The sequence below is a fragment of the Sinohyriopsis cumingii genome, chromosome 4, assembly GCF_028554795.1.
Source record: "Sinohyriopsis cumingii isolate HCF-2022 chromosome 4, ASM2855479v2, whole genome shotgun sequence".
NCBI classification, from domain to species: domain Eukaryota; kingdom Metazoa; phylum Mollusca; class Bivalvia; order Unionida; family Unionidae; genus Sinohyriopsis; species Sinohyriopsis cumingii.
Window position 1 is genome coordinate 73,495,944 of NC_142964.1, and position 21,853 is coordinate 73,517,796.

The window sequence follows — 21,853 nt, forward strand, 5'->3', positions numbered from 1 at the left end:
CAGTATCAAGGGTTTCGAATGGGAAAGTTTTCAATGTACCGAAAGTTAAAGTCCATGAGAGCGGATCCTTACACAACTGGAGTAGTATTTTCTTCATTGCTTATCAGTTTTTGTTTGCCACAATTCCTATTGAACCCAGAGTTATTGTACATATGCTCCTGAGGGATCAAATTAAACTAATGCGACATTTTATGTTCACAAGCATTAGCATATAGATGAAAAGAGATTTATGTAAAACCCAAATTATTTACAAAAGGCAATGAACATTTCTGTTGAATAATAACACTTAATTGATACCTACATTAGAGACGTGAGCTTTATCATAAGTGGCTGTGGTGTTTTTGAGTTTATCTCCCTTAGAATGGATATGTAAAACGTTACACAAACACAATCATCAGTGCTAAATATATAGGTTAAACATGTGCTTAATTGTGTCAACACATTCCAGTAACATCAATACTGATAACACTAAAATTATTCTACTGTTGGTTTCTATATCTGTTGGCAGATAGACATTATGTAAAGGCCCCACGAAAATCCCAACTTCGGATGCCAAGAATCAGCTTTACGTTTGGGCACATTTGCTACTTTTAGTCACAATACATACTGTAGAGAAGTCTTGTATAAGAAAGAGGTAGGTTTTTCATGGTATATGATATATTAGTTCATCATAATGCTTACATAAAATATTCAACCCATACCAAGCCTAGGATGCTTTGAAACATGTAATACATAAAAGCATGGGTACATCAGTAGTCAAGTACGGTTAATATCAAAGGCTATACTTAAGAAATCCTCTAACTCGGAAGAAGTTTCAAGAGGGTATATGCAATACAGCAGAGTTACATGTACCTTTGTGCGAATGACCATTTGCCTTTCTTTTTCATGTGAATAGGATGAAGTGAATTGTTTCAGCTGGCATTACTCTGCCTCAGCAGAACGCAGACGTTTCAAACTGTGTCGAAGGTTAGGAAAGAATTATATATATAGTTTGACCCCGCTATAACACAATAGTTGGGAGCCGTAGAACCCGACCGCGTTATAGACCGAACCGTGTTATAAGCAACCAGGTCAGTTAGCTGAAGAAAATGATGCATGTACCCCCCAAAAATTGCACGGGGTGTGTGTAAAGGTATAGGTATGCGAGCGGTAAAATACATGCTTTATCGGTACAGTTACCTTCTTAAATTGATGTATATTAAATAAGTAACAAACGTGACGGTTCAGGACGCAGATCCCCCAAGCATCATCATCAACAACTACGAACTTAAGGTGGTGAACCAGTTCATGTACCTCGGCTCTACCATCACCAACAACCTCTCGCTCGATGCTGAGCTCAACAAGCGGATCGGAAAGGCATCAACAACTCTCTCCAGGTTGTCGCAGAGTGTGTGGAACAGCATCATGCTGACCCTGAACACTAAGATCACCGTGTACCGTGCCTGCGTGCTAAGCACTCTCATTTACGAAAGTGAAACCTGGACTCTGTACGTCTCACAAGAGAAAAGACTGAGCGCCTTTCACATGCGTTGCCTCCGACGCATACTCGGGATCACCTGGAGCGATCGAGTAACAAACAACGAGGTGCTCGAGCGTGCCAATATTCCCAGCATGGCCACACTCCTCCGCCAACGTCGCATCAGATCGCTGGGCCATGTACGTCGGATGGATAACGGACGGATCCCCAAAGACATTCTTTATTCGGAACTTGCCTCTGACAAAAGGTCGATCGGACGGTCACATCTCCGGTTCAAGGATGTCTGCAAGCACGACATGAAAGCTCTTGATATCGATGTCAACACCTGGGAAGAGCTCGCTCTAGACAGATCAAGCTAGCGACATGCTCTGATCACTGGTCTGAAAGCCGGAGAGGACAATGTATGCTTGCTAGCTGATGAAAGACGATCGCAGAGGAAGAAGAAGCAGCTCCAACCAACACCAGACGCAACCTTCAAGTGCAGCAGTGACTGCCACTCCCGCATTGGACTACATAGCCACAGCAGACGCTGCACAACCACTAACCGGGACATCTCTCATGGGCGCAGTTCCATCGTCTCTCGAGACTAACGGATGTCAACATTAAATGAGAAATACACCTTTAGTGAAAACACAGAAGACATATATAATAGTCTACTTTATTTAGAGAACCACGAATTGGAACATATACAAGAATACTGTTTATCTATACATGTCTAATGTATAGCTTGAATAGAGTATCAACACCGTGTACTCACCCACAAACCTCATCACATACATTGAAGCCACAATACAAGTGGCAGGGTAATACATGATGTCACATATATGCGGAATTATACCCCAGTACCAAGAATCATTATAGACTACCTCACTGCAGACATGATAGCGATATGACTCAAATTATTAAAGCTGCATTATCATACAGATCGTACAAACTGCACCAATATGTTTCCACTAATTTTTGATAGGATATTCTGTAACTATTTAATGCCTTCTTAAATAAAGTTTGCTTTGGTGTTATTGATTGTCCTAAATAAAATAGGCTCCATTTAGTTTTACCGTCTAAAACTGTAGATTGCAATTAAATGTAAAAGTCTCACATTAAATCATGAGGGGCACATATGTTTTATTTATGAGCTTGTGGAACGAGTTTCAGGGAAACGAAGATGAACTGTCTCGGCTATTTTACACGATTGTTGGACAGGACAGATCTCGTGTTTGCACAACATTTTTCTAAGGATATTAAATACTGAAAAATAAACTGATGAGTATGTAGTGAGGAGTAAAGTATATACAATTTTCACTGGTAAATATCTTAAAGATCCGGAAACCGAAGAAATTTATATTCAGGTTGGCTCTGACCACATCAATAGTTTGTTTCAGTTAAACTGCATCACACAAGAGAAGACAACAAGGAAATACCTTTCACATGACATGAATATTAGACGAATGCTCTCACTTTACGCAGAAAAGTACAAAGAAGCTGACAAAACCTCTCTTCAAGAGAAGGTATAAAGTAGCATTGTTTGCAGTGATATCAATTTCGTCCATTTTGCTGTCAAAAGAATGACCAGTGTTGAAGTTGCAGTCGCTACGAGCACCTTAGAACAGAAGGAAAAGTGGAAGAAAAAAGCAGAAAATGAATATAGTGACAACCTAACTATAAAGGAAATGTCCTGGCAAGAAAAAGATCAGAAAAGGCAAAGTCTTATCAGATAAAACGTTGCTGCTACAACTTTATTCAGAAATGGTAATGCAACTTTATTTCATGTAAGATGAGACACAAAGCGGTAGTGGTGTTTGCGAAATTTCGACCTGTCTTATCTTGCATCAAAACTCTCTTAAGAGCAGGACTTCAAACGTGAAGGATAATACATTTGTGGAGGGCACTATCAAATAAATTTGTATCGTGTATGGCTATATTTCATTCATAAAGGTTAAAACATAACCCGAATTAATAAGAAATTTGGAGAAAGTGGACATTTAGAAATGGAACGTGATTCAAATTATGCCATCATTAAAAACACTAAAAAGTTGACCAAAGCGTATGTTCCTTCACATTGGACACTGTTATCGTGTACAACAAAAAAAAAAGATTAAGCTCAATATTGTAATTACACTGAAGTTTAACAACTGCGTGGCTCTAAAGAAATTAAAGACATAAACTGTACAAAATGTGAAAGAAGAAACAAAAATGGAAACATTAAACTGGTTTAAGATAAAATTTGTTCTGGTCAGGAAGAAAACATCCAACAGTTCCGTTTTTTGTGTGTATGAACAATATATCTAATGGGCAAGAATTCAGAGAGGTAATGGTGTTATGACAGCAATCAATAAGTTTGCTGAACATAGCCTTTATCTAAACCTAAGACACACTACAATAATAAGGATGTTGGCTATTTTCTCATCCAATTCGTAATCAAGTTTGATCCTAAAACCTTTTGTGATCATAATCCACGCTAGATCGTAAACTTAAATTCAAGTAAAAATATTGTTTATAAATGATCATTATCTAAAAGTATAATATGCAATCATGGACAAACGTTAGCAATGATTTATTGTTTTGTATAAGTGACGTTTCAAACTTAAAACATGTCAAATGTTAAGCACAGAATATAGTTATACATAATAAAACAATGTTCTATACTTTTGCCTGTATCATTTAGACTTTCGTTAATTTCATCATCCTAACATTAATTCCATTTTCAACGGGAAGATGTAGTAAATAGTATGTTATTTAAGTATGATTAATTATGCAGAGAATAAAACATATCTGTGATGGGATGTGAAGTACAAAAATGTTTTCAATCAATGTTTTAAGGTCACTTTGACTTTAATTCATATCGTGTAGAAAATCAAGAATTTAGTCATAACATATATCAAGTATTCTGTGATTCATATCTGCTAAACTAATGGACCGTAATTGCATTTATACATATATTCATAGCCAAATGTTCTTTTTGTTTTGGCTGTGTATTGCAGAATTTAATTTGAATATATATTTGGATATCTCGCTTAATACGTGGAGATAGGATCGTCCTGAGTTTTCCTTTCGAATTTCCCAAAGACTTATCAGTACGCTCCTTTTCGTTTAGATCGGCTATCATTATTGTGTACTCACTCTGTACGAAACTAATGAGTACTTTTCACTTACTTAAACCAAAAGAGCATACGTAGTTTACTGGGTTACCTAGTGCATACAATAGCTATAGTTTTGCTGTAGGTAACATTGATTTCTACAGAAAATCAATTAGTAATCCGACTCTTACAAGCGCGAATATGTTGGCTAAATTAAAATACAATACAATCGCTTTTTCCAGTTAGGAATACGCGTAAATTGCATCAAATACACACACTGTTTAGTGTTTCATTAGTCAGAAATTGTTGTATTTTCCAGTCGTAGTCTTCCTTTGGATTAAAATGTGTGGATAAAAAGATATGCGCTTTCATGAATATTGTAATTTTGAGAAAGAAAATGTTTCATTTATGTATGATTGATGTCAAGACATTATTCAATTAGATCGTATATGGTTTTTCTAAATCATAACTCACACAGACGTGCAGAGAATATAGTAAATTCAATTATTTAATACAACTATTTTAAAAGGAGTTTTAGTTGAATCAGGAAAATATATAAACAAGTATTATATATAATTTTGCTAGATCACTTAACTACTTATATTTCCATTGTCAGTAATATTATTAATCAGAACGTTGACTCCCTTTATGCTTCTGCTCGATCCTTTCCGATCTCATAACAAATCAATTATAGCACTGAGTGTTAAAACAAACTAAACACATGTTAAGGATACTATTTTTTTTACAGTACGTAACTTATAGGAACAAAGAGCTAACCTTTACGATCCATATGAATGTATCAGTAATGGAAGAGTGACGTTCTTCATCAAATAAGGTTGAATTCTGGTAAAGATTTAGTGGTACCGAGCAACAAAATAAATTTTGTGCAAAACATAGTAAAACATATTATATAAGACCTTAGGTTACAAATTCATCATATCAGAACAGATATGGAAAATTAACACGTACAAATGTCCGAAGAATAATATTTTATTGGCCACAAATAATAACATTCGATGTGCATTGATATAATAAATTAGCATTCAAGGATATACATATGTAATTCACAAATGTGTTTTGATGTGAGTTGTCAAGGACGAAATTAAAAGTCAATTTTACTATTTGTCAGCTCAGAACTCCAGCAACATTTCCAATTTCATGCTTGACGGTGTGCAGGACGATGCGGCTCTGGTCTGCAAATTCAAGGATTTCTCAAATAAAATTGGCGAGTTTTTATGTAATCAATCGTTTCAAAATGATGTGTTTATAAAAAGTATCCTTTCATTATCGTCTTCACAGTTAGAGTTATTATTATAGTAAAACAAACTGCATAGTTTCAATATTCACTAATTAAAACAGAATTACAATTAAATTTAACAAATTATTTCTCAGGATGCTTGTGTTTGTTATTTTTAACAAATATCTGGAGTTTGACTGAACATAGATATATGAAAGCTTATACTGTGCAAGCGAGGTGCCTTGCTAAAGGACGTCAAATTGCTGCTGATTCTGCTTGGTTCGAGTTTTATTAGAACCAGCATCATTATCATCGAGTCTAACGGGCGAGCAACGATGCTGCTGTAACCCCAAAACATCAGGATGCACTCACCTATGTTTAACCCTTAGAAACGCACGTTCCTTCTATACACCACTGAAAAAAGACGGATATATATATATATATATATATATATATATATATATATATATATATATATATATATATATATATATAACTGTGTGTATTTGTGTCTTTTTGTACATTTGGAAGAAACAGGCATACAAACAGATTTTGTACTCACACCGGTTCTTTATCTGATTGAATAGCAAGAAAACCACGTGGGTATTTAATTGAATACAGTTAAGTGAGAATTATAAAAGGAACTCACGGTTTTATTTTATCTATCCAGACTTCAATGTGAAAGGAAGACATTATATTTATGATGATATAAAATTTTCATAGAAAATATCATCTGACAAGTAAGCTTGTTATTATAATTTTTGATGATAGTCATATTTCATGACTAGATTTAGACCGAGATCATTTGATGCATCGTTTCAGAGAGAGAGAGAGAGGAGAGTACCATATTGTCTCCACATTCGGTTCCTCTAGCTGCACCGAAATATTTCCGCATGCATTGTTTAGTTTTGGGATCCGTACATTCCATAAATGAACACACTGCCCCAATGCTTCGCTGTAAAATAATGACTCAAATATACATGAAGCTCGCTGTAAACTGCCCTTAACAACATTTAACCGTCAATATCACTGGAAACAGGAAAATTCCTTTTACAACTTGTAGACGTGGTTCTTGCAAAGCTCAGGGCGTCACTAACCTACCTAGATTCATTTATATATGTCTTTCCCTTTTTTAAATTTTCAGTGAAATCCAGTGATTATATCCAAGCTGTCATATTGACCTAGACAAAACTTCAGGATATGTAATGTTGCAATGGGGGTAACCGCTCCGGTGGCCTAGTGGTTAGAGCGTCCGTCTCTGATGCGGGATATCGTGGGTTCGATCCCCGGCCGAGTCATACCAAAGACTTACAAAAATGGTACTAACAGCTACCTTGCTTGGCGCTCAGCATTTTGAGGTTAGTGTTAGGACTGGTCGGCCTGGTTTCTGGATAATGTGACTGGGTGGGACATCATGCTATATGTCTGCGGCATGATGCCCCAGTGCTAGACATCACTTTAAACTGCCACACTGCAGACATCGTAGCGATATGACTGAAACATTGTTAAAGCTACTTTAAGAATCCAAATCACACACACACACACATGTTGCAATGGAATAACATGAATAACATTTGTTTTTGCCAGTGACCATTCCAGACACATCAATTGCATAGGGCTGTTTTAAATAATAGTAATAGATACTGTGACAAACGTTCAAAGATAGTACGAATTGTTTGAGTAAATTAACTGCTGTATAAAGTATAATGGAATGGCTGACTAGACAGCCATTGCTTCCGGCGAAATTTGACGTTATGTTAAATAGCTACACTACAATAATTACGACTGTGAATTCTTAACAGGTACCACATTACTAGTAAGTATATAGTTTTCGATATATACAGCTAAATCACATATTTTAATTATAGCCAGAAAAATAATGCTAATGATTGTCAATGTCAATAAAGGCATAATTTCATTGGAAACTATTGGCCTTGAGGTTTTTGTGCTTTCAAGATAGATTTGGTGGTGATGCACTCCTATATGTGGATAAACTATAAATTCATTAATCGAGCGGCTGCTGTCTCAGTCGCATTACAGTGTTTCAGTAATGGTCAACAGTAACAGTATTGGATTTCCAAACGGAAATTTATTCTTACTCGATATTAGAATAGGCGATCAGTCTAAGCGTGTTAGGCAGCAGGATTAGGTCTTGCATCTAGCCCAGCGTCGCAAATCTGATAAATCGTGCACACTATTTTGCACTATAATGCCACATACTTTAGAATAAACCGTCGTCTTTGCAGCATGTCCTTAAGTACAGATCAAAATGCTATCACATTTCAGTTGTTGAAGAGAACACTCCATTTTAGTTGTTCAGAGACTACTGCACCTATGAACCATTTGCTTCTTCATGCCTCTACTGGAAAAGATCTCCTTTCAATATATAGAATACATTAACCCACATTAGCAACTGCGCACACACAAAACAGCTTCACAGTGTTTCAAGTTACACAAAACAGCTTTACAGCATTTCGATTTACACTACCTCTTTGTCAAGGGAAGAAGCAATTTCATCCACACAAAAATTCTAAGTACAAATACCAAGATAAATTCGTGATTCCTAATGAAAGAAAATATAAAAACAAAAAGATAACAAATCGAAAGAAACAAAACCAACAAATGACAAACGACCACCAAACTGGTAAATTTCATTTCAATGTTTTTCTGCCATCAGCCCATTAAAGTTATATCACAAAATCAAAGAAGGGAGAATCATAAATATCACTAACGGAATCAAAGTAGTGGAACAAAATTCTACGTTGTTAACAAATGAATTCATATGTGGCGCAAATTCAGTGTCATCCAGTATCGTTCCTTAATGTGAGTTCTCTTATAACCATATGGTCTTAAACTATGTACCAGAAAGAAACAAAACTAACATGTCTAATACAAATACATTTATTTCTCTAACTTACAAAGTATAAATATAAGATGAACGTAAAGTAGTATGAATTAAATAAAACAATAATCGTTAGCTTTCTATCGCACGTCAAAAAGTATAGAGTATTACGAATGAATTCCAGTATTGAATGTTCTGATGTACTAATAATCTTACATAGGTTGGGGTACGAACAGTTTTGATGTAACACAATGACATAATGTAGGATGTCTTTGAATGGATAGACAATAATCCCTACGCAGACTTTTTGTCGAGAATGTCTACGCGCACCGTGTAATTCCAATTAATAATTTAAATAAATAATTAAACTTAAATTATATCTGAACACAACAGTAAATAATTCCACAGACTGGACTTAACAGAGGAATGGATACTATTGTTGACTAGAGCCTTATAATATTCTTCACTGATTTTCATTTTGTGTAGATGAAAAATCATACTACACATTATAATCCGAGAACCACCACTCAAAACGGTAAACAGACACTAAACTTAAAGAAAGGAAACGGACGTCGAATTATATAAAGATTTTTAGGAAATACAGGCGTGACATAGATACTTATACCTTTATAAATTTTGTTTACTTTTTAATCTTCATCGTTTAGTTTGTTTAACTTTTGCAATTTTCATATTTTCCGTTTTTATCTTAATGATGCTGTAGCTAAAGGTACTTAAATTTGGATGGGTTTATCATCCTAAATAATTATGAATTTATTTGTTTTTACATTGGTACTATTTAAGTATCTACTAGGCTTTGTATTCTGTCGAATAACCATTGAACCACATACTTATGTAGGTACCTTTCATTCATTTGGTTTTGCTGTGTGTGCGTTTACATACCTTATCTTATGTGAAATTGAATGTCAATGAATTAGAGAGCGTTAAGTCATTTGGTAAGCTGATATCACTCGTGATGCTTGACACGTTTCCAAGAGCTAGGATGGCGCCCACGCAAATGCATATGCACACGCGTGCATACACATACACAAACACACCGTACGTACCCCACAATAGCGAGAATTTGGCCCGTTAGCATGCTGACACTGCTCATCAAGGGAGTACACCTCTCCTGGTTGTTTCATTGTATATTTCATCCATTCATTCTCGTCGTAGACATTACCCTTCTTCTTTACGCAATCTCTGAAACACAAAATGGCCCGTATGATGTGATAGATCGACAGATCGATAGAGAGATACAATGATAGATAGATAGATTAATATGATACGTACTATCTTGCTTCCTTACGTTAGTACATACATACGTAGCTAACTACATTCACAGATACGTTTGAATTTGTGCGCAGAGACAGAACGACGAATGCACAAATCTATGCTGGATTAAACGGCTGCACATACAATAGACTGACATCCATAGGAACATATCCTTCTTCTCAGAACAAGTTGTATATTTGCATTATTTTTTCCATGCTTTATAATTGTTGAGGATTCAAATCAGTCGGGATTTTCAAAGTGTGTGAGCATAATTGTGTACCTTGAACAACTGGAAAAGTCAGTCACCTGTATGAAGGAATGTCTGACATAAGCGGTTATACATATCGATTACACATACTTGGCTTTTAGTGTCTTCTTGAACGAATTCACGGAGCAATCGGAGAAAAGCCATGGGTTTCTTGTGTATCGCTTTCTACGGTTGGGAACGTACATCTCCGGAGACATGAGGAAGAAATCGGAAGGCTTGCAACCTATGGCTATTCCCTCGCCGTCATGGAATGCTCCAAGGCTAGAAAAAAGCAGGGTAAGCGAATAACTATAAATCTAGTACAGTGCAGCTTTCACAATTGGCTCACACAAACACACATACTGTTAGTAACAGACATATATTCAACAAACAAAATGATTCTCTTTCTCGCTAGCTTTGGTATCACAAAACAAAATTAAGCAGCCTTCTAAAGTAATATTCAAGTATCGATTACTGTCACAAGCAAGTAATATTAAAAAGTGATTTTCCAAATTAAAAGCCTCCTTTTCTGCAAACATCTTAAAATTTTTTTTGATGTTTTGCGTTACACTGTTGTCGATATTTACACTTAAGGTTATCTTCAGTTTACTTATGAACAAATAAGTTCTACAATGCCAGTTTAAATAAATGCATGCTGTAGAAAACAAGAATTGATTTGATCCCAGATTTACCATTCAGATCATCCAGCAATGTATGAATGCTCGCTGAATCGTACATGTGTACATACATGCGTATCCAAATTTCAAAGACAGCATGTTGTCTGGTCATTTTTCTCAAATCTGTGAACTTTGTTGATTATCTAACTGCATGTATGTTACACAGATATTATGATACATTCTCGAAGCTCGAGTTATACAGTGATTTGGTTCTTGACATAGAGGAAGCCAAAGAACCCAAGAAAACAACCTTCCTTGTTTGAGCGTTTACTAACAATTGTACATACAAAATCAAGAACACAACACGGGGCACCAGAAGTGCTAATTTAATGAACTTGAATACAAGAGATAAACAGGGAACTAGGAATTGACGTACCTGTGTGCAAGTTCATGTGCTGCTGTCCTCACAGTCAGAGAATAATCGCTAGCCTCGATAATCGAAAATCTGCGACCCAAATCACATACCCCACCAGTATTGGAAACGCCTGAAGAAAGAAATAAATGTTGGCTATATATCATATTTACATTCTATAAACGCTAACTTTCAAAACACATCAAATGTTCTGAGACGGAATGACAATATGCATTGATTATACAAACGCACGATCATTGCTTAATCTACAAGTGTTTATATTCCTCATTCCTTCCAAACGATCGAGATATCAAAGTTAATATCACAATGATTACTTCAACATAGATAAGCAACCCAATATACATGTAATGATTAAATCTATTATAACTACGTAACTAGATTTAGTGACATAAGTTATACAAGACTGGTAACGTAAACTGAATCGATTATCAGGATACTCCTAGATACTGTCAAACTGTGAATTGTACGCTCTATATACATTTTCAATCACAATTTTTTAGTCGTTTTCAATTGAGAGTCGTTTTGCTGCATAACCACAAAGAACGCAACGCTTCAAAATACGAGCATTTACTAGAATATGAAATATATATTTCCCATGAACTTCCTCGACCGCATATACTGGCCACCACAGCAATCTCTGTTGTCAGTCTGTTTGTCTCCTTCTCTTTCTCTCTTTATATATATATATATATATATATATATATATATATATATATATATATATATATATATATATATATATATATAGTTGTTTATTCAGTATACGAGAGAAAGACAAAATCCTTACCATATTGACAAATATACATACTACATAGCTTTTCTTGGAGAAAAACGAATGTAATTGTAAACGTTAAATTTCTCGAATTTAATACTCCATGAAAGGGTATACTAACGAATCAGCTGGAGGCGTCTTGGATTTGATTTAGAATTCTTTTAAAAATAGGTTTAACAACTTTTCAGTCATATCGCTACGATGTCTGCTGTGTGGCAGTTTATAGTGATGTCTAACACTGGGGCATCATGACGCAGACATGTAGCATGATGTCCCACCAAGTCACATTATTCTGACACCGGCCGACCAGTCCTAACACTAACCTCTTAATGCTGAGTGCCAACCGAGGCAGCTGTTAGTACCATTATGTGTAAGTATTTGGTATGACTTGACCGGGGATCGAACCCACGACCTACCACATCTGAGGCGGACGCTCTGACCACTAGGCCACCGGAGTGGTCAAGGAGGCGTCTGGATTATGCCATCTGATTTAAGAGATGTTGACATTAAAATAAGAAATTTGTTATTTGCATGCCGTACACTTATCCAGAGTTTCTATCAGAAGATATTTGGTGAGAGAGAGAGAGAGAGAGAGAGAGAGAGAGAGAGAGAGAGAGAGAGATCAAGACGAGGTGAATGTACTTACCATTAACTTTATTATTATTAGGGGTATCTTTATACAAGTTGTATCTAGAAAAGAAAAATAGTCGTCCTTTGTATCTGTACGACAGGTGTTCTTGACAGTCTGGCAACACAAATAAAAGCGATGACATTTATAGGTAGATATTATAGAAAACTAATGAAAAATGTTAAAAAAGAAGAAATATATATGCAGTCTAAGAAATCATTTTGATGGATTTACAAAACTAAAGAAAGGTAATTGTAAGATTACTGATTGACGTTTTACATCATAGTCAGGTTGAAGTCTACGCCAATCACTAATCACGACCACCCACGTTAATCTCGCCCCTGTAGCGATAAAAAGTGCAAAACCGGTCAACATATGATGCAGACCAGGACATTTTCTAGCACAGTGACTAGAGAAAAACGAAACATACATGGTCGAAACAAAAGTGCAAATCAGAGAATGTAAGATGTCTCATCACATGTAAGATCTGTAGTCTTCAGTATGTCGGAGAAACTGAACTGCTACACAAAAGGATCAACCTTCATATATCTGACTGGATAAGAAAGAATCTGCACAGAAGCGTGGTCGCAAAACATGTCTCCTCCCCTGGCCAACTTTCAGTGATACAACACTAATTAAATTGCTCACAACCCCAGCTGAGTTCTGAAACCAGGGCAGAAAAGGATTCTTTCTGGACACGCCGCCTTAGAACACCGAAACCAAGCGGTTTAAAGCAAGAAGAATTGAAAAAGACAGCCATACACTAATAAAATTATATTTTGCAGCCGACACGTTTTCTTTTAAATAATTCTCTAAATGTACTTAGTAGCCTCTAACTACTACTATAACAATGAAATATCCGAGACATAATTTGCAATTACATAAAGTTACATAAAATAATAGATGTCGTTATGGCTCATTGAATTATAGGTCAATAAAAATATTTTTCAGTATCCTCAACAAGTTGAAATAAACTAGTTGAAACATCGTAAATTTAAAGATTTAATTCCTGTAGAAACAGTTCCGTAAAGTTTTGCAAACATAATGGTTTTTCTGTTTTATTTGCTTGTCTTGTCTATGTTTTGTATTTGCCTTTGAAAAAGACTCATTAAGAGTCGAAAGCGCTCAAGCTAATTAGATACAAGTTTTGCACTGTTCGTTGTCAGTTTATTGCATTTATCTTAATTAATCCATGTCACACGTAATCCCTTGCTGGATCCAGTGCGCTTAAAAGGAATGTTATTCGCCATATGATTAGCTTTCTGTATATATATATATATATATATATATATATATATATATATATATATATATATATATATATATATATATATATATATATATAAACAGGAAGATTAACGATTTGCTTTTACTCGTTTTTCCGATCAAACTCCGGTCCATATCTTTACCATGTAAACCCAATTCCGTAGATTCAAATTTAAAACTATCTGCAGTGGAATAGTGTTATTAAATCGTAATCTCTTCTGTCAATGGACCTACTGATTGCTGCTTTTTGTGTCATTTCGGAGTTTAGTACTCATGAATATTGTTCCTATCTAGTTTTATAATATTTTTGTCGTCTCTGTTTCGTAGCGATCCTTGTTTTAATGTATGGATTATTGCTATTGATTTAAAGGAAATTGATCATACTTTAGTGCATGAGAATACAGTGTGATTGACAGTGTGCATTTTTGATACAGTGAACAGTGATTACCAGGCACTGGTGATCTGTCCTCGTAGTCAAGATCCTTTCCCAATGCAAAGTTAAGCCTTTTCAAACAATGTCGAGAACATCTATCAAGTACTTTACTGTGAGTTAGTCTAGGACGAAATTTTCAATAAGATATGTTTCATATAGATACACAAATGAAATTCCATTACGGAAAAGCATATACAGATGATCTATCGAATAAAATGTGTATTGCTTTGTGTGAAGTAACGATCTTTTGGTTCAATGATTCAGAAAGTTTTCTCATAATTTATGCTTTCTCAGCCAGAGAGGCTGTCCAGAAATCAGTTTCCAAATGCCCTCAGTCTCTCATGCGACAGACATTACCGAGTTCTTGTAACAGTTATATCTCTGATGATAACTCTATCGCTATGGGTACTTGGATTATGTTCAGTGTAAAATATCTTTCAAATATCCTTTGTGCCACGTTTTTCCTTTACGCCTAGCAACGTTTCGAGCATGTGTAGCCCACGTAGCAACAAAGCAACACTGATATCCACAAAGTAATTACTTCTGATAATTATGCTGTGGTTTTCATAAACACTCTAATCCAATTATTGAAAAAGCACACAAAATGAGCAACAAATCCAACAAAGAGAGAGTGGATTGATAAAAATATTCCAATCAAGATATTTAAACAGACCTTACATGCATGAAACATTTATTACCCGTGTTTCATTATAAAAGACGATTCTTACAATTTTAAGTGCAACCGAAAATCTTAATATGCCTTAAATATTCTGATGTCGTCTGCTCGGTGTTTGTATATTAACACATTTTCTTGGAGTGATTGACTTTGGCATAAACTAGTAAATGACTAACAAAAAAATAAAGATAAATGTGGGTACGGGAGTATTTAGTTTATACCACTGAACGTTAATACGAAACACATTTTTAATGATACGGAAATGTTAATGTTTCCTCTAAGAAACAGATAAATCTTCTCCTGACTGTAATCCTGATCTATCCAATGGATCGTATGTACCATCTTAATTTAGACAAAATGTCACAATATTCGTATGAGTATATAAAATTTGAATAAAATGATTAATTATCTGATTTGAAGCTCTTATCTGATTTGAAGCTCTGATCTACCCTAAGGAAGCTGTGACAATTTGTTGCGTACATCATTTTAGAAACAAAAAAAGATTAAAAATGTAGTTTGTGTGAATCATTTGGGCTCCTTTGAGCATGTTGTGCGCACAAAATTGGAAATTTCAAATTTCAAAATTTGTCACAGATAATTTCAAAGTGTTCCGTAATTTTCAGCTCATATTTTGCATTCCCTGATTCACGTATTCAAAACGAGCTTCATGCATAATTTGGGCGAAATCTGCCCATAGTCATTTGTATCCACACGATAAGATTTGTACCCTATGTACATTATCTTACCTCGTGAATAGAAGAGCCTGGTCGAAGACCATTACATTGTTAGTGCCGTTCATATCCCAGTAATACAGATCATAGATATAGTGAGATTGCTCAATATATTTTATTCCATTAATCATCGTCACATTAGACACCAGGTGTGGAAAGGAGTCTTCATGCTTTAAGTACAAAAAGAAACGAAATAGCAAATGATGAAAATCGACTTCTATTTTTACGCTTACAATGGAAAAATAGAGGTGAAAAAAGTTGTTTTTTCCCATTTAATTTCCATGTACATAGGTTGGTATAAATTAATGAGCATCCTACACACTAACCTCTGCTCGTAGATACAACGATTAAGTTCAAATCTAAATGTAAAACAATACATCAAGTACACAAAGGGGGGGGGGGTGAGGGGGTGGAAGGAGGGAGAGAGAGACTATTGGACAAGTAAGCTATTCAACATTATGTTTAATTTGCAATGACTAGACAGATAGGAATCGTTCAGTATATAAATCATATGTTTTAAAACAACCATGTATTATACCTTTAGAACCATTCATTACATATGCATACGATTTACATATTCGTCGCATCATATTCAGGAAATCACAGAGATACTAATATTAATAACATTTTTTCATGCGCGGTAAGCAATGTTCTGATTTGCTAACTTTCTCTATTTCTCTGTCTCAATTTAATGTTATCTGATTTATGTATAGACATATAAATTAGCTTGTAATTGCCGCTTTTTCAGGTCACTCATTGCAAAGTAAAATATATTCTAAACATCGTGTCTTGTTCGCATGCGTTTTGTTCATATAAAAACTTTATGATGCTACTATTATGGTATGCAGCCTAGATTACTCTGACTAATCCAATCGCTTCATTTTGTAATTTAATTTGGTATTAGGTGCCAAGGTGCCAAAATGTTTGCACCTGTGAACATTCTCCAAACGTATGACCCATTATTCTAGAATGTGTTAGAACAAAGGGCTTGTATGCCATTATATATATATATATATATATATATATATATATATATATATATATATATATATATATATATATATATATATATATATATATATATATATATATATATATATATATATATATATATATATATACTGTATTAGTGAAGATCGCGAGAACACGACGTTTCGCAGAAGAGGGTATTTGAAGTGTTTATGATTTATTAATGACAACGTTTAGCCTTCACCCGAAAATGATCAGAAAGCTTAGCCAACGAGGAATCAGATTTGACTTTCAAAAACTAAAAGATCCTAACGTCGCAGAAGCCTTGCAAGCAATGACAGGTGGTAAATTTGCACCTTTGATATCCCTGCACAGCCAAGACACTGACCCCGAGTCCTTAACAACCGCATTCAGCACAGCTGGGACTAGCACAGCTAGCGTGATCATTGACAAATATCGTCGAACAAAGAAACCTTGGGTCACAACAGATGTCCTTGAACTCTGTGACAAAAGAAGAGAACTGAATAAAGGGGGAAAAAGAGATCATGAAGGCGCTAGCAATTACAAAGCGATAAACAACATGATCAGGAAAAGCATGGAAAAGACAAAGGAATCCTGGATAGAAAGACAATGCACTTGAAATCGGATAATAGCCTGAGTAGAAACGAAAGCAAGATGGCATATCAACTGGTGAAAACACTCACAAATTGTAAACAGGGAAAATTGCCACTACCCAAGAAAAGTCAGGAAAATTCCTCCACAAGCGATGGACAGAATACTGCTCAGAACTGTACAATGATAAGACCCAAGGAGATCCAGAAGTACTAAATTGCTGTAATGCAGAAAATATTAAGGACAACCCATTCCTCGTTAGGAATTAGCAACTGCAGTTAGAGCTCACTCAAGTAGAAGGAAAAGGCATAGTTAAGTTCCAACAACGATTTGCAACAAGATATGGCAGACAGGATAATGTCCCAAGACATGGACTCAACTTTTGGTCATCGTGCTCCTCAAGAAAGGAAACCTACATATATGTCAATAACCACATTACTATCAGACTGATCAACCATCCAAGCAAAGTCATACTGACGATAAATCTCAACAGTCTAAAGCCTCAAGCCGATAAAATTATTGCTGAAGAGCAGAAGGGCTTCCGAGCAGGAAGGAGAACAACAGAACGCGTCTTCAATCTCAGACTTGCAAGAATTAACTTCAGCATCAGCAAAGTCTATAAAATGTCTTTATTGATTTCACGAAGGCCTTTGATAGGTTATGGCATTCATAATTATGGGCAAAAATGAGGAACTACAACATCATCTCAATCCTTCTGCGGGTTGTTGAACACCTATATGAAAAGCCACCTGTGCTGTCCTCATTAATGTCAGCAGGTATTGGTTCCGAACAACAGTTGGAGTCAGACAGGGATATATACTGTCACCTAAAGTCTTCAACATTTTCTTGGAAAGGATCATGGAGGATGCCATGCAAGACCACGAGGGCATTGTCAGTATCGGAGGAAGAACAATCACCAATCTTCGTTTCGCAAATCATAGCGGTAGATGAAAAAGAACTGGCTGACTTGGTTGAACGTCTCGACAGAAACTCAACAGCATACGGTATGGAGTTTAACGTCGAGAAAAACAAGCTGATGATAAATAACAACAATTGCATCAGTGTAGATTTAAAGGTCAGATGACAGAAGCTAGAAACAGTCACAGGTTTCAAGAACTTGGGATCAATTATCACAGATGAGAGATCCAAACCAGAACTACTTTTCTGGAATGCCCAGACAACGGAACAATGATAAAGTTGAGAACAATCTGAAAGGACACCAACATTGCTCTTAGTCTTAAAATAAAGCTGATACATTCCATTGTCTTGTCCATTTTTCTGCATGCTTTAGAAACATGGACGTTTACATCAGATATACAAAAAAGATCCAAACCTTCAAAATGAGATCTTGAGCATCTCATACATTGACCACGTGACCAACAAGGAGGTCCACAACAATATACAACGAGCCATCGGAATTAGGAAAGCCTCTTGACCACTGTAAAACAACGCAAGCTGAGGTGGTACGTTCATAACTCAAGATCTTCTGCACTAGCAAAAGCAATCTTGCAATGCGCAGTGCGATGCTGCAGAAAAAGAGCCAGACATAAAAAGAAGTGGGATGACAACTTTAGGGAGTGAATATGCATAGGGTTTGGAGCTTCCAAAAGGGCAGTAAAGAACAGGGAATGATGGGGAAGATTGGTTGGCATATGATGTGCTCCAAAGAGCTTTTGGGATACGTGCGGAATTCATGGTGAAAATGACTAGTGAAGTATTAGCAATTAGTACCCGATGAAATCTGAGTCATACAATAATTAGTGGGTAATGTCCTATATACAAATTGACACTGGAATCAACATAGAATATGATTAGTAATAGGAGACTGACATTAATTAATATTTAGGAGAATCGTCGATTTTGTGGGTGCACTCTGGCATTTTGTTAGGTTCATGAAATGCGTACTAGGACAACAAAAATGTGGTTTACTGTTTAGAATTGTTACGACTCTATAATCTAATTAATATGCACAGGCAAAAGCAACAAAATTTGTAAAACTTTACAAATAAATTATTTCTCTAAGTGTTGAAATGAAAATTTAAGAGAAACTTACAGTATTCTGAATTAAATAAAAAATTATACTCAGTTATTCACACGTCCAAAAGAATCGAGTGTTCCGGATACATTTCAGGTCATCGAATGTACTGATGAACCTAAAATCTTCGTGTAATGGCATCGTGCAATACTCCTTTGAATAAATTCACAATATATTTGCACATTTTAATTCAGACGAATAATACAAACAATGGTCCCACAAAAACACATGAAAAAATAATTAGGAAAGAATCTTAAGTAGGAATGAATTAATTTTGAAGTTCTATCCATATATGCATTTCAAAGAGTCTATTACAACCATATGTCGCAATATGACCCTACGTTAGAAACCTTACAAATTATTCCAAAATATGGGGCCCCGAGTGGTCTAAAAGCGCTCTCCGGTACGGATCACTGCCATCTCACCTCTGTCTGCGTGGGTCCTAGTCTAGGATTTGGCCAATGTGGGAATGCGAGAAAGCTTGGTGGTTCTTCCCGGGGTTTTCCCAGGTTCTTCCTCCACCATTAATACTGGCCGCCATGCATATCCTATCGTGTGCTGAAAATTGGCGTTAAACCCCACAACAACAACAACATTCCAAAATATAACATTACCTACCCACGTGACCTAATCGCAGTGCTCAACCATTTCACAGTAACGAAACAACCAAAGATACATTGTAAACGTGTTTATTATTAGAAACATTGAAATATCTTTTTGTAGGTCCTCTACAATCTACCTACCAAAGATGAACACACATAAAGTAGATAGCCATCAACACAAAATTTAACAAACATAGAAGAAATGTCGCATATTAATATTTTTTTATTTTTTTGCATAAGGCAATGCAACATAAAGCAAGCTTATTAATTCGCCTATAAAAGAACCAGTGTCCTCTAAGAAATGTTTTATAATTCTTCCAAGAGCATATTAAGACTTTGTCGTTAGGAACGCTACAATTTTATATGATTATACATGTCTATAGAAGAGACTTTCTTTTCTTCATATTTCTTTTCAGTAAAAAAAAAATGTTTTATATCTAGATTGCGGGCAATCTGATCAAAAGGACTTGCAATTTTTTAATAATAAATCGTATTAAATGTCGAGACCTAATAAAAATACTTTATCACCCCTTGAAAGTTTAAAGATGCTAGATTTCATTGTCACATGGCCAACGTAAAACAATATATTATACCAAATATTCTCAGACAAATACTTTCCAAAACACACGAGGACAGCAGGAAGCCCAAGTTCACAAAATTTCTTACCTGAAAAAATATAAATCCAGAAAGGGTAACTGTGATTGATATACTAGGATCTTCTATTTCCTTGTAGATTAAGTCTACCTGTGAAAAAATACGAAAACATTCTTTCAAAATGGATATAATTTATGATATCAACGTGTATGTACAGGTATAGAACTAAGAGCCATATTATCGCTTTCATAAATAAAAGTGATAAGGAAAGAAACATAATTATTTACGATTGTCATAACAGATGATGCTAAATTTTATAAATAAAGATGAAACTTCTTTAAACTAGACATTACTAATACCGATGGTTTGAAAATAAAACTGCTTACTGAGGGGCTACGCGGAATGGCTTCACTGCAATTACCTCTTTATAAATATAACAATGCCAGATTGTTGACATGTTTTATAGAAAATAAATCAGATGAGATGCAAACAAGTAACTCGAAAATCATATATGTTTAGGTCATCAAAATAACACTTTGTTTTTCCTGCTGAATCAGGCACGGTTCATTCTGAAATCACACTTGAGTTTTAAAACATAAATATAATTAAAGTGAATGTCAACGTATTCATTAGTTTATAATAAAGTACTTACACCGTTAATCATGTGCGAGTAAGATTCCCGTATCTTTGCGTTTACTAGATCCGTCTTTTTAGTAGCATCTCGTGTTTGTACCAACGATGAAAAGCTGCAAGTAGAGATGAAATAAATATAATATCAATGTATGTAGGCATGAGTATGTTTCTTTAAGTATCAAGAAGACGCACCATATATGCAGGTGAATTTCATAAATGCTCTATTCCTCACAAAAGAAACAAAAATAGAAAATTTTATATCCATAATTCTTATAAATGAGTGTGAGGCCTTTTGCATCTTCTCTACAACTTTCGTGAATTTTACTTTGGGACTTGGATTTGTTAGAATACAAAACCCTGAAAACATAGGGTTTGTTGCAATTATCAATGTAGATTCCCCATGATCTTATTTTCCAATCGTATCACGAATTCGCAAATGGTAGCTCTTAAAATATGCCAAACATTTATGGGACACCGTTAATATCATAGGCTCAACGAATTCATATTCGGGGCAAGACATCCATAAATACATTTGTAACACATAATCAAGGCCCTTTGGCTTTGTTATCATTGAAGCTTGTAATTGGAGAAACACTTCAACGAACTTTGCTTTGCAGTACTGATGAAGATGGATACATAATTGTAAGTTGGAGCGGTAAATAGACACGTATACATCGTTTGTTGAATTTTACAAATCTTT

General features: G+C 35.3%; 1 protein-coding gene across 1 annotated transcript; it reads right to left on the reverse strand.

Annotated features, from left to right (window-relative positions):
- Positions 1–6,163: 6,163 nt before the first annotated feature.
- LOC149801446 (metalloprotease mig-17-like) lies at positions 6,164–15,869 on the reverse strand. Its single transcript, XM_089954314.1, has 7 exons — positions 15,724–15,869; positions 12,621–12,664; positions 11,206–11,314; positions 10,264–10,434; positions 9,698–9,833; positions 6,636–6,746; positions 6,164–6,205 (listed from the first exon to the last, which is right to left on the reverse strand). The coding sequence occupies exons 1-7, from the start codon at positions 15,837–15,839 to the stop codon at positions 6,170–6,172; spliced, it is 723 nt and encodes a 240-aa protein (XP_089810440.1). The 5' UTR covers positions 15,840–15,869; the 3' UTR covers positions 6,164–6,169.
- Positions 15,870–21,853: the final 5,984 nt, after the last annotated feature.

Coding starts and splice junctions, on each gene's coding strand:
- LOC149801446 (XM_089954314.1), bottom strand. CDS start 15,839: ATGATTAATGGAATAAAATATATTGAGCAATCTCACTATATCTATGAT. Junction 12,665..15,723: donor CAGGCTCTTCTATTCACGAG/GTAAGATAATGT, acceptor TTTCTTTTCTAG/ATACAACTTGTATAAAGATA. Junction 11,315..12,620: donor TAATAATAATAAAGTTAATG/GTAAGTACATTC, acceptor TTCTTTCTTCAG/GCGTTTCCAATACTGGTGGG.